Source organism: Juglans regia, chromosome 8 (genome assembly GCF_001411555.2).
Source record: "Juglans regia cultivar Chandler chromosome 8, Walnut 2.0, whole genome shotgun sequence".
In the NCBI taxonomy this organism is placed as follows: Eukaryota; Viridiplantae; Streptophyta; class Magnoliopsida; order Fagales; family Juglandaceae; genus Juglans; species Juglans regia.
In genome coordinates, this window is record NC_049908.1 from 20082687 (window position 1) to 20097307 (window position 14621).

General features: G+C 36.2%; 1 protein-coding gene and 2 non-coding genes across 3 annotated transcripts; 2 read left to right on the forward strand and 1 right to left on the reverse strand.

Moving 5' to 3' along the window:
- The first annotated feature begins 1158 nt into the window (after window positions 1–1158).
- On the forward strand, window positions 1159–1265 carry LOC118349354. The gene has a single exon (XR_004802324.1). It is a non-coding gene; the product is annotated as a small nucleolar RNA R71 (small nucleolar RNA).
- An 8497-nt stretch (window positions 1266–9762) lies between these two features.
- On the forward strand, window positions 9763–9869 carry LOC118349348. The gene has a single exon (XR_004802318.1). It is a non-coding gene; the product is annotated as a small nucleolar RNA R71 (small nucleolar RNA).
- A 4298-nt stretch (window positions 9870–14167) lies between these two features.
- Window positions 14168–14560, reverse strand: LOC108991295. Its single transcript, XM_018965477.1, has one exon. The coding sequence runs from the start codon at window positions 14558–14560 to the stop codon at window positions 14168–14170; it is 393 nt and encodes a 130-aa protein (XP_018821022.1).
- Between the last annotated feature and the right edge of the window lie 61 nt (window positions 14561–14621).

The window sequence follows — 14621 nt, forward strand, 5'->3', positions numbered from 1 at the left end:
CTCGTCAGCCAGCATCACAGTCTCATGCTCCTCCAACTTTTGCTTGTTTGACAATATATCCTTAAAAATTTTTGCATATTTAGGCATTTGCTCTAAAACTTCAATGAGAAGAATATTAATATGCAGTTGTTTAAATATACTAAAAAATTTAGAGAACTGATTATCAACCTTATTTTTTCTTAATCACTGCGGAAAAGGAAGTGGTGGATCATAAATTGAAGGAGAATAAGTTTCAGAAATAAACTCTCTGGATTTCTTGGGTTTTGCAGTCCCTTTATTTTCTCAAGTCTTCTTAGCTTGCTAGTTGGTCGCCTCTCAATCTCCTTCTTTCACCTCGTACTCAATTTCTTTCTTCTCGAACTCCACATTTTCGGTACCTTCTGCATCTTGCTCGGTATTTACTAACTAGTCATGTGTTCGCCCACTTCTTAATGTTATGGCTTTGGCATGTTCATTCGGATTGGTCACAATGTTACTCAGTAAAGTCCCTGTTGTCTCTCAGAAAGTATGTTTGAGAGCTGACCGATTTGTGCCTCAAGATTGCGGATTGAAGCCGAGTTGTCTTGGGTCACCATATCAACCTTTTGCATTATAATATCAGTCTTTTGCATGTACTGCATGAACATATCCTCAAGTGTCGGCTTCTTCTCTTGCTGTGGAAACTGTTGAAGTGGTCTAGCCGGCACTTGGTTATTACTCCAAGAAAAATTATGGTGATTTCTCCATCCGGGATTGAACGTGTTTGAATTAGGATTATTTTGACGTTGGAAATTGGACACATATTGGGCTTGTTCATGACTCCGTTGGACAAAAGGATTCCTCACTTGACAATCTACACTTGAATGATTTCCTACGCAATGATCACAAACAACATTAGTTTGAATAGCATTAACGTTCATTTTACCTATTTGTTTGGATAGATTTGCAAATTAAGCCGCAATTGCGAACATAGAGTCAAGTTCAAAAACTCCAGCCGCCTTTCTTGGCATTGCTCTCTCCGCAGACTATTGATAATTGTTGGGTGCCAATTCTTCTAGAAGTCCATATGCGACTTCATGGGTCTTACTCATTAATGCTCCTCCCGCAGCCGCATCAACCATAGATCTATTTCTGGGTCCTAAACCATTGAAAAATGTCTGTACTTGAAGCTAGGCAAGGAGGTCGTGATGTGGACACTTGCGCAATAAGTCCTTATATCTCTCTCATGCCTCATATAATGATTCAGTCTCAAATTGGGCGAAGGTAGTGATATCATTACTTAATTTTACTATCTTGGCTAGAGGGAAACACTTTGCTAAAATTTTTTGTGCCAACTCCTCCCAGGTGGTGATGATGCCGGGCGGCAAAGAATTCAACCAAACTTTTGCTTTTTCCCTGAGTGAAAAATGAAAGTTTCAATCGGATCGCATCATCTATCATTCCGTTGTGTTTAAAATTATCATAAATTTCTAAGAAATTTACAATATGGACTTTAGGATCCTCTTGTGACAACCCTTCAAAACTGGACAGTTTGTTGGATCAATTGAATGATGGCTGTCTAAATCTCGAAGTTATTAGCTTGTATAGCTGGCCGCCTTATATTAGACGTTGCCCCATTGACCGAGGGCATCGCATTGTCTCATAATGTCTTGTGCTCCTGGTCGGTCATATTAACTACAGATGCGGTGACCTATTTCTTTTTCTCTTTATTGATCTGACGTAAAGTTCTTTCAATCTCGAAATCGAAAAGTGTATTCTTTCAATCTAGCTAGTATCAATATCAATAACAAATAATTATTGCCCAAAAACGGTGCCAAAAACTTGTTCGCATAAAGATATATCTGCAAGTGCATAAAATCATAACAAGTAGTAAAGTGTTTTAAAGAAAACGATTATCAAATCCACATGGAATAGTTATACTATTCAGTATTGAAATTGACTAAATTAATTACTATTTGGAAAACCAAAATTTGAAGAATGGTTTATCTAAATTAAACTGAAGAAAAAAACATTAAAATTAAGATTTTAAAAATAATAAGAATAGATCTAGAGCATTTGACTTCACCTAACAAATCCCACACAACTTATTCTTCATTTATTTAACTAATTGGAGACTCATTAAGTTCTTTGGATTTTTCTTGAAAATCACACTAGTCGTGATAAACTATCTCTGCTTTCGCTCAACTAATGGTGTTTAATCATAGAGTTTTAATAAGAAATTACATCTTGGTCTCATTGCAATCCAAAAGATCTAATAACAGTTAGCTAGAAAATTGTAAGCCTTAAGAACAAGGAATAAACACTCAATCATGAAAATATTGAAAATAAAATAACTTGGAATATAAACTATGTGTTCAATGCTAGGCTATATTAAAACTCTAGAGAATAAATTAGTTCATAATGGAATTGAAAAGAAAAAGAATAAAACTAGTCTTCTTCATTGAAGTCGGTTGATGAAGCATACGTCTCTACCCTCCAGCTCTACCTTCTTGAAAGAACATTTAAATAATAAATTCTGGAATTCTAAACTCACACTCAGACTCTAAAATATAAAAACTCTCAACTTCGATTCAGAACTCTCATCTATTCATCCCATAAGTTGAGATTAAACAGATGTTGAAATTCAAATATGGAAAGAAGATAATTGCGACTACAATCTAGCATAAAGATATGGAAAATAGTTTCTAAAGATAAATGTTAACATAAAAGAAATTATCCTAAGAACAACGAGATTATCTAAAATGGAAGATTCAGTGATATGTGGCTTGAATTGCAGAGCTCGGAAGGATTTAGTCGCCAACAGATTGATTGTTGAACTCGGATTTGGTGGTCAATAGTAGATTGATCCCGGTTGTGATGAATTATCACACCGAGTAGATGTCGTGTAGGCTGAATATAACTAGCGTGAAGGTTACAAATGAACAGGCGTGGAGGTCACAAAGACCACACGGCCCTCTCCTCGCCTACCGAGTGGAAAGATCCTGACTAGGATGAAGACTCCTCTCACCTTTTCTAGTTGTTGCCCACGATGTCATTTAGGTTGATCTTTTAGACTTGTCGCCCAATCTAACCACCTAGAGCCTTGTCACCAAATCTTCGCGCCTTCTGTTTGCGAGTTTCATTGCCTATCAAGAGGTAAGTCTTCTCGCCTTTGAACGAGATAAATCTCTCTGCTACCCATGGGATAAGGCTCCTCGTTCAAATCTCATCGGCTCTCTTCAGATCTCACTGCCTTTCATCAGTCTAGATCTGTAGTCTCTTCTTTTGTATCAAAATACTCTCATTTTGTACTAAATCTTTTCGTTCATTCAAATCCCAGAAAATAAATAAAATATGTAGAAATAAAATAAAATCAATAGTATTGAAGGGAAAATGACACTTTTAATAAATAAAAGAGTAATAAAAATCATATAAAAATAACACTTCTCAAATACCCCAAACTTAAACTTGGCTCACCCTCAAGCAAAGAAGAAAAGAAAAGACAATTAAAACAAGCATTAGTTTGATTCATAAAATTTATTGCCTAAAAAATTGTTTAAAATCTTTAATTCAAACGAATCACTCAAGATCACTCAAGTTCAAAAGTTAATTCAAAACTCAATTACACCGCATTATCCATCCCATATTCATGCATACCCATCATTCTCACTTCATTATTAGTTCCCCGGATAGTTTTATACAAACAAGTAAATAAATAATGGATCTCTAAAAATTTCATAGGCTTGCTTTTCAAATCACTCTTCACTAATGTAGAACAAAAGCTATCACCAGGAATCAATAGGTCTTTATTAAGCTTGTAATGTAAGGCTAGGGTAAGGGCTACAAAGAAAATATAGGATTCAAATAAAGCAAGAGAACTTAAGTTTGAACATCAACAGAATAAATAGAACATTCTCACTTCTAACACAAGCATTTATTCTCAATCATTGTAAATCTCTCAACATACCTCTTTTTACTGTACTTTTAAGTACCTCTCTCTTTATTCCTCTATTCGGCAGATCGGATTTTTCTTCTTCTTCTTTTTGTTTTTTTCTGGAAATATTCCATACCTTTTCGACCGCCTTTGTGGATGACTCTTGTCGGCCTTTTCTTCTTAGCCACACAGTAGATGAGTTGACTTTTCACACTCCCAAACTTATGATCTTGATAATATTACTATCATTGTTTTACTTGTAGACCTTCTACCTCTCTTGCCTTTCATGCTCTTGTGAGTCTGTGACTTTGTATAAATTTAGTTCTTTTGAAATGTAAGGATATCAATGTTTAAGCTCAAGTAGGGTAGAGAATATGAGGTTTACAAGAAAGAAGAATATAAGACCAAAATATATTTTAATAAAGCTCAAATGGGCTACTAGAAATAAAGAGAATAAACATGTAAGCTCGAAAGGCTCAATCGGTCCAAATAATGTCTTAATCATTTCCCCAGTAATATTCTGTCTAGCATTTCGTCTCGAATGTAAGCAAACAAGTTCTAGAGTAAGTTGAAACCATACAAATTCACAACATTTACATAAAATTTCTCTAGGTACTCAAAACAATTAATGATCATAAGAGATATTATTGAATATAGGAAATATCAAATTAAGTAAAATCAAGTAAAAAATTAACAACTAGACTTAAGCAATGAGAATTTTTCCTAAAAATTATAATCAATTTCAATCATATTTTTATCATAAGCTTTTTTTATTAATCAAACCATACTGTTTTTATCATCATCGTCATCATCATCTTATTATTATTATTATTATTATTATTATTTTATTATTATTTTTAAAATAAATAAAATAATATCATTTTCCCCAAACTTAAATATCACATTGTTCCCAATTAAAGCAAAAAATGAGAGAAAGTAAGAGATGCTCCCTGATTTTTTTTTTGTTCTTCTAATTGAATATTTTTCTTGAAGGTGCAGCCGTGTACTCCTTGGAGATCTCATCGCCTTTTCATTCATGCAAGATGAAATAAAAAGAATAATATTAAACAAAAATAAAACTTAATAAAATAAAATAAATAAAAAACTTGGGGTTGCCTCCTAAAAGCGCTTTATTTAAAATCTATAACTAGACATTATCCTCTCATCATTTATTACTGGCGAAATCGATGAAACACTTTTCTGAGTTAAAGGCTCCATCTATATAGGGTTTTAGTCTCTGTCAATTTACTTTAAATGTGTCTTTTGTCTCGTGATGGACTTCAATCGCCCCATAGGGAAAGACACGGGTCACCACAAATGGTCCCGACCACCAAGAGTGCAATTTTCTCGGGAAGAGTCAAAGTCTTGAGTTAAATAATAAAACTTCTGCTCAACTTCGAATTCCCTTCTCAAAATATGCTTATCGTGCCAGCTTTTCGTTTTATCTTAATAAATCCGAGCATTCTCATAAGCATAATTGTGTAACTCATCCATCTCGTTGATCTGCAATATTCTCTTCTCTCCAGCCGCTTGTAAATCAAGTTCAGTGCTCGTCACCCAATAGGCTTTGTGTTCTTGCTCCAAGGGTAGATGACAGGCTTTTCCATAAACGTGCCGATAGGGTGAAATCCTGATCGGTATTTTGAATGATGTCCGATAGGCCCATAGCGCATAATCTAACATTCTCGCCCAGTCGGTCCGAGAGCCACTCACGGTCTTCTCCAGTATGTGCTTCAGCTCCCGATTAGACACCCCAACCTGCCGCTCGTTTGAGGATGGTATGGTGTCGCCATGTGTTGGGTAATGCCATATTTAGTCAGTAGTGCTTCAAATTGGCGATTGCAAAAATGCTTCCCGCCATCACTGATTATGGCTCTCGGAGTGCCAAATCGAAAAAAAAATGTTCTTTCACAGGAAATTCACTATGACCCTCACATCATTGGTTGGCAAGGCAACATCTTCTACCTATTTAGAGACATAATCTACAGCAACCAAAATAAATTTGTTAGAATATGAGGATGGAAAAGGACCCATGAAATTTATACCCTAAACATCAAATAATTCAATCACTAAAATATTGTTTAAAGTCATCTCATGTTTTCTAGAAATGTTGCCAACCCTTTGACAATGATTACAAAAATTAACAAAATTAAAAGAGTTTTTGAAAATAGTCTGCCAATAAAAGCCACATTGTAAAACTTTCATTGCTATTTTTGCTCACCAAAGTGGCCGCCTGCTTCCAAAGTATGCTCTCAATCTCTTCCTCGGGCAAACTTCTCCTGATTATCTGGTCTGTGCAGTGCCGATATAGAAAATGTTCCCCCAAAAATAATATTTCAAGTCAGAGAAGAACTTCTTCTTTTGCTGATATGTCATCTCGACTTGTAGAATTCTGGACATCAAATAATTTACCATGTCGGCATACTATGGAACAACTTGTATGACCATTCATTGCTCGTTCGAGAATGTCTCATTAATTGGAAAATTCTCCTCGTCAGTTGCCTCTTCAAGCTCAAGGCGAGATAAGTGGTTGGCCACTACATTCTTGATACATTTCTTATCTCTTATTTCCAAATCAAACTCTTGTAGTAGCATAATCCATCTTAACAGTCTTGGTTTGACATTCCTCTTCGACAACAAGTATTTAAGAGCTAAGTGATCGGTGTAGATGACCACCTTTGAACCTACCAAATAAGAATGAAATTTTTCAAAGGCAAACACAACTGCTAACAATTCTTTTTCAGTAGTAGCATAATTAAGTTGAGCTCCTGTTAAGGTCTGACTTGCATAATAAATAACATGAAAAAGTTTATCTTTTTTTGCCCCACATTAATTCAAAAGATAAATTCCAATCCAGTGATACAATGATAGGGGCTGAAATTAATTTCTTTTTTAATGTTTCAATAGCATGCAAGCATTCATCAAAAAATTCAAACCGAGTATCTTTAATCAACAGAGTGCAAAGAGGCTTAGTAATTTAGAAAAAATCCTAGATAAATCAACAATAGAACCCAGCGTGACCCAAGAAGCTCCTCACGCCCTTCACATTGGTCAGTGGTGGGAGTTTGTCAATAACTTCTATCTTTGCTCGGTCGACCTCAATTCCCTTGAAGGAAATGCGATGGTCGAGCATTATTCCCTCCTTGACCATGAAGTGGCATTTTTCTCAAATTAAAACAAGATTTGTCTCCTTGCATCTCTACAAAACCAAAGATAAATTAGATAAGTAGTTATCAAAAGAGTGACAAAAAATCGAGAAGTCATCCATGAAGACTTCTAAAACCTTTTCCACCATATCCAAGAAGAATCAAGATGAACATCATGCATCTTTAAAAAGTAGCTAGCGCATTGCAAAGACCAAAAGACATGTGCCTACATGCAAAAGTGCTATAAGGACAGGTGAAAGTGGTTTTCTCTTGATCCTCGGGTGCAATGGCTATTTGATTGTAACTAGAATATCCATCTAGAAAATAGTAGTAGGCGTGGCCAGCAAGTTTTTCTAGCATTTGATCAACAAACGGTAAGGGAAATGGTCTTTTTGAGTTGCATCATTCAATTTTCAATAGTCTATGCATATTTGTCATCCTGTGACCATCCTCGTCGGTATGAGTTCATTGTTGTCATTCTTGATCACGGTTATCCCTCATTTCTTCGGGACAACTTGCACTAAACTTATCCATGCATTATTTGAGATTGGATAAATAATCCCGGCATTTAAAAGCTTTAATACTTCTGTATGCACTACTTCTTGCATAAATGGGTTCAGTCTCCTCTAAGGTTGGACAATCGGTTTAAAATTATCCTCCATTAAAATCTTGTGCATGCAAATTGAAGGACTAATTCCTTTGATGTCTGAGATGGTCTAACCCAAGGCCATTTTGTGTTCTTGCAAGACTCTCAACAACTTCTTTTCCTCTACATCACTCAAAGAACTGTTAATAATGACTGAAAAAAGTAGATTCCTGGCCTAAGAAGGTGTATCTTAAATTTGATGGAAGCGGTTTGAATTCAAGCTTAGGTAGTTCCTTACTTGGTGACCTCGGCTGAGATGAGCTTAGCTCTTCCACTTTTGGTTTTATTGAAGGAGAAAAGGAAGGTGTAGCTTCCAAATATCTCTCACACTCTTTAACCTTTTCATCTTTGGATTCAATAGACGTAGAGTGAGTAAGACATACCTTGAGTGACAGTTTTGAAAATTCAGCTCCATACGTCTTGTTGGCCTTGACCATGTCTCGATTGCTTATTTGAAAACAAGAATATACCTCGGAGGGCAATTCCATAGATTTAAACACGTCAAACGTGACTTGCTCTTCGCCGACCCTCAAAACGAGCTTCCCTTTCTGGACATCAATTAAAGTTTTTCCCGTCACAGGAAATGTCAGTCCAGTATCAAAGGAATCTCCTCATCCTCCTCCATATCAAGAAAAATGAAGTCAACCGAGAAGCTGAACTTATCAACTTTCACCAGCACATCCTCAATGAGTCATCTTGAGTATTTAATAGATCTATCTGCCAATTGTAGAGAGATGGTGGTCGGCTTAACTTCTCCAAGGCCTAATTTTCTGAAAACAGATAGAGACATTAGATTAATACTTGCCCCTAAGTCGCATAAAACTTATATCAAAATCAGAATTTCCTATAGTGAAAGGGGGATTGTGAAACTTCCCGAATCTTTCAACTTAGGCGGCAACTTCTTTTGTAAAATTGTACTGCTCTCCTCGGTCAACATCACAGTCTCATGCTCCTCCAACTTCCACTTGTTTGATAATATATCTTTCAAAAATTTTGCATATTTAGGCATTTGCTCTAAAATTTCAATGAGAGGAATATATATGCAGTTGTTTAAATATACTCAAAAATTTAGAAAACTAATTATCAATCTTATTTTTTCTTAATCTCTACGAAAAATGAATTAGTGGATCATAAATTGAAGGAGAATAAGTTTCAAAAATAAACTCCATGGATTTCTTGGATTTTGTAGCCCCTTTATTTTCTCTAGTCTTCTCAGCTTGCTGGTTGATTGCCTACCGGTCTCCTTCTTTCACCACATACTCAATTTCCTTCTTCTCGGACTCCACATTTTTGGCAGCTTCAACGTCTCGCTTGGTATTTACCGACTGGTTATATGTCCACCCACTTCTCAATGTTATGGCTTTGACATGTTCCTTCGGATTGGTCACATTGTTGCTCGGTAAAGTCCCTGATGTCCTCTCAGTAAGCATGTTTGAGAGCTGACCGATTTTTGCCTCAAGATTGCAGATTGAAGCCGAGTTTTTTTGGATCACCATATCAGCCTTTTGCATTGCCATATCAGTCTTTTGCATGTACTGCATAAACATATCCTCAAGTGTTGGCTTCTTCTCTTGCTGTAGAAACTGTTGAAATGGTCTAGCCAGAACTTGGTTATTACTCCATGAAAAATTAGGGTGATTGTCCATCCGGGATTGAACATGTTTGAATAAGGATTATTTTGAAATTGGAAATTGGACACGTAATGGGCCTGTTCATGACTCGGTTGGACAAAAGGACTCCCCACTTAACAATCTACACTTGAATGATTTCCTACACAATGATCACAAACAACATTAGTTTGAATATCATTAACGTTCATTTTCCCTATTTGTTTGGATAGATTTGCCAATTGAGTCGCAATTGCAGACATAGACTCAAGTTCAAAAACTCCAGCCGCCTTTCTTGGCATTGCTCTCTCTGCAGATCATTGATAATTATTGGATGTCAATTCTTCTAGAAGTCTATATGCGGTTTCATGGGTCTTACTCATTAATGCTCCTCCCGCGGCCGCATCAACCATAGGTTGGTTTGTGGGTCCCAAACCATTGTAAAATGTGTGTACTTGAAGCCCAGCAGGGAGGTAGTGATGTGGACTCTTACGCAATAAGTCCTTGTATCTCTCCCATGCCTCATATAATGATTCACCCTCAAATTGGACGAAGGTAGTGATATCATTCCTTAATTTCATTGTCTTCGCCAAAGGAAAATACTTTGCTAAAAGTTTTTGTGCCAACTCCTCTCAGGTGGTGATGATGCCGGGCAATAAAAAACTCAATCGGATCACATCATCTGTCACCCCGTTATGTTTAAAATTATTACAAATTTCTAGAAAATTTACAATATGGACATTAGGATCCTCTTGTGATAGCCCCGCAAAATTGGACGGTTTGTTGGATCATTTGAATGATGGCCGGCTTGATCTCGAAGTTATTGGCATGTATAGCTGTCCGACTTATACTAGACGTTACCCCATTGATCGAGGGCATCCCATAATCTCTTAACGCCTTGTGCTCTTTGTCAGCCATATTAATCTCAGATGCGGCGACCTCTTTCTTTTTCTCTTTTTTTGATCCAACGTAAGGTTCTTTCAATCTTGGGATCAAAAAGTGTATGCTTTAATAATTTAGATCGGCGCATGCACTTCTAATTCCTGGAAGAAAAAAAAAAAAACAAACTGAAATCTAATTTAAACAAACAAAATAAAATCCAAAGTAGTAAAAATCTAACTAGTATCAATATCAATAACAAATAATTATTCCCCAGCAATGGCGCCAAAACCTTATTCCCATAAAAATATATCTGCAAGTGCACATAATTATAACAAGTAATAAAGTGTTCTAAAGAAAATGGTTATCGAAATTGACTATTGAGTATTGAAATTGACTAAATTAATTACTATTTGGAAAATCAAAATTTGAAGAATGTTTTATCTAAACTAAACTGAAAAAAAGAACATTACAATTAAGATTTTAAAAATAATAAGAATAGATCTAGAGCATTTAACTTCACATAGGAAATCCCACATAATTTATTCTTCTTTTTTTATAGAATCCCAATTATCCTATATTGATGATAAAAATTCCTTAATTATTTAATATTTTCTCTTGAAAAATACCAAACATATCTCCAACTAATAACTCCATATCTCTATGTGAATTTAACTAATTGGAGACTCATTAAGTTGTTTGGACTTTTCTTGAAAACCACACTGGTTGCGGTAAAGGATCTTTCCTTTCGCTCAACTAATGATTCTTAGTCTTAGAGCTTTAATATCAAATCACTTCTCGCAATCCAAAAGATCGAACAATAGTTAGCTAGAAAATTGTAAACATTAAGAATAAGGAATAAACAATAAATCATGAAAATATTGAAAATAAAATAACTTGAAATATAAACTATGTGTTCAATGCTAGGCTACATCAAAGTTCTAGAAAATAGAATTAGTTCATAATGGAATTGAAAAGAAAAATAATAAAACTGGTGTTCTTCGTTGAACTCGGTTGATGAAGCATGCGGCTATCGCCTCTGCCCACCAGTTCCGCATTCTTGAAAGAACACTTAAAGAATAAATTCTGGAACTCCAAATTTTGTCTCAGACTCTAAAACATAAAAACTCTCGACTCCGATTCAGAACTCTCCTCTATTCATCCCACAAGTTGAGATTAAATAGATGTTGAAATTCAAATCTAGAAACAAGATAACTGCTTTTACAATCTAGCCTAAAGATCTAGAAAATAGTTTCTAAAGATAAATGTTAACATAAAAGAAATTATCCCAAGAATAACATGATTATCTAAAATGGAAGATTCAGTGATATGGAGCTTGAATTGCGGAGCTCGGAAGGATTTGGTCGCCAACAGATTGATTGCAGAACTTGGATTTGGTGGTTAGCAGCAAATTGATCCCGGTCGGGATGAATTATCCCACAAAGTAGATGTTGTGTGCGCTGAATATAACTGGTGTGGAGGTCACAAAGACCATCAGCCCTCTCCTCGCCTACTGAGTGGAAATACTCCCAACCGGGATGAACGACTCTTCTCGCCGTTTCTAGTTGTTATCCACAATTTTGTTTAGGTTGGTCTTTTAACTCGGTCATTTAGACTAGTCATCCAATCTAACCACCTAGAGCCTTGTCTCCAAATCTTCACACATTCGGGTTGTGCCTTCTAGTTGTGAGTTTCCTCGCCTTCCGAGAGGTAGTCTTCTCGCCTTTAGGCGAGAGAAATCTCTTTGCTACCCACAGGACAAGACTCCTCACCCAAACCTCATCGGCTTTCTTCAGATCTTGCTGCCTCTCATTAGTCTAGATCCGTAGTCTCTTCTTTTGTACCAAAATACTCTCCTTTTGCACTAAATTTTCTCATTCCTTCGAATCCAAGAAAATAAATAAAAATATGTAGAAATAAAATAAAATCAATTGTATTGAAGGGAAAATGACACTTTTCATAAATAAAAGAGTATAAAAATCATATAAAAATAACACTTATCACAATATAATATACAAAAATCAACCCAAGATATTTCTTCTTAGTGGAGTGTAGAATGAAAAGAGTGAGGTGACCTTGTAGTCCTTCACTTCAAGTACCTTCTAAGCCCTCTTGAGCAAATATGTCATCCATGTGGGGGTGTAATTATTTAGCCAAGAAGCAATGCTGAGGTGGCCAAATGCGTGGGCCTTAATGGGCCTAAACCAAATGGGCCTCAATTTCGAGTTTTAAGATGGTTTGGGTTGCTATCAAGCCCAAATCCAATTTGTCTTAGCCTAATCAAATATCCAAGGTTAAAAGGGTTGGATAATGATGTCATAACATAAATTTGAAAGATTAATAGCATATGAAAGAAATTTAATCAAGTGATTAAACACAATATTAGAAACCGATTCAATTAGCGTTTGGAGGTCAACTTTAGGGTTTGTATAAAATCATTTAGGATTTCAGTTTCAACTATACTTTTGGGTTCTCAGTTGGATTCCAACCATATAGGGTTTTACTAGAGTGTAAATCCTATTTGGTTTGGCACAATTTGAGTGGTCGGATGGAATATAATTTTTATTTAGGTGGCATGATTTCACACCTTGATTCCTTTAAATCCATCAAACGTTCTTCATGGTGCCAAGTGTCTAATATTATCCACTATGTGTGGCTAAGATCTTGCCAAGTGTCTAAATAAAACTTCTCTAATCTAATTTGGACATTCCACACTGTAATTTTTAAAATACTGCATTTCGTTTGCTTATCGAGATTATTATTCACTCCAAAAAAGTATATAATAAACTTAGTAATGAAAAGTCTTAAATATTCATATTAACTTATAGTGAAAATCGTTTACCGAAATTCAACCCCGAAGTATCCTTAAAAATAATTTCACAGTTTCAAACAGGCGTTTCGCCCGAAAATATGAAAATGGACTTATTGCACCATAAAATCCCAAATGATCAACTAATTCTAATGGTGCAGACCATAATTAAAATCACACTTCTGGCATCATAGTGAGTGATAACACTAACTATGTTGAAAGACTAAAACCTATGCGATTGGTTGATTCATAAAAACTTATAGAGTTTTTACGAGATTTCTAAAGCCAATAGAAATTTCACCAATGAGTTTCTAGCGGGTTGTTACAACCTTCCCTAAAAAAAAGATTTCATCCCCGAAACCGACACAAGTACAAACATCAAATTAAGGAAGAGATGTTGCTTACCAACCTACTATCCATCACTGGACGCCTCGTCATTGGTCGGATCTGGTGGTGGTGCATCGATGTCCATCGGCATGTCTTGCTGCAGTAAGTAGTAGAACGCATCATTCTCTGAATCGTATGCCATATTGCTGTAGTAACCTGGGTCGTGAAGCTGCATGACTTCTTCATCGTCACTCTCGGGTTCCTAACCTTCAACCAGTAAACATCTCAGTGAGTGGATGACATGGATGAGCCTGATGTTGCGGGCTCGGCGTTGGCGGCTACAGCATGCTCTTCTGCTACCCTACTGGACTCTGCTTGGTCATGTGTCATCCTAGCTCTGAAGTTATCCCTGTCCAACCATGTAGTCAGGTGAAGTGGCGGGTAATGCTCCTCATGAGGTAATGCTCTCCTCTCGTAACCCATTCCATTACTATCAATATCTAAAATGTGCGTACGGTGGTGCTCTAAGCATTCATTTATTGCCAATACGCATTTACTTCCTTATGCAATTGAGCAAGTCGTATCCTACGACGTTCCTCTCGCATTTCATGCACTCGTTGTGCAAAAAGGGTATATTTTTTAGCGGTCTTGCGTTGTCGTGCCAAGGAACTGCAAAAGAATACAATCAAGATGGAGAAATAATCTACGACATGCACATTGAAGAATGGTCTACCACATTCTAAAATGGACACATATTGATATCCAAATAATGAAGTACAACAATTGGTCTAGTCAGTCTCATACAAGTGAACCACAAAATATCGACTAAGCTGAAACCAAAACAACTCTACAAGATTGAATTTAGGTGTCAAATAACTGAGGGTACTTGGCTCGCATATCGACTTCTTTCTCCCAAGTCACCTCTTGAACATTATGATTTTGCCAAAGTAGTTTGACCAATGGGATCTTACGGTTCCACAACTCTTTATCTTTCCAGTCAATGATCTGGATCAGCTTTTCATCATAGGTTAGGTTGGATTGCGAATGGATACTATCGGGATCCACCACTACTTGTGTTTGATTCCCAAAACTTTTCTTTAAAGAAGACACGTGGAAAACATTGTGAATTTCTTGGAACTCAGTTGGCAACTCCAAACGATACGCAACTGCTCCCACTTTCTCCACTATCTCATAGAGTCCCACGTATCTCAGACTTAACTTGCCTTTCACTCTGAAGCGGCTTACTCCTCTCATAGGAGATACCTTCACATAGACCTAATCTCCAACTTCAAAATCTATACTCCTCCTTCAATTA

Bases quoted from the DNA above. Each gene is read 5' to 3' on its own strand.
- LOC108991295 (XM_018965477.1), bottom strand. From the start codon at position 14,560: ATGAGAGGAGTAAGCCGCTTCAGAGTGAAAGGCAAGTTAAGTCTGAGA.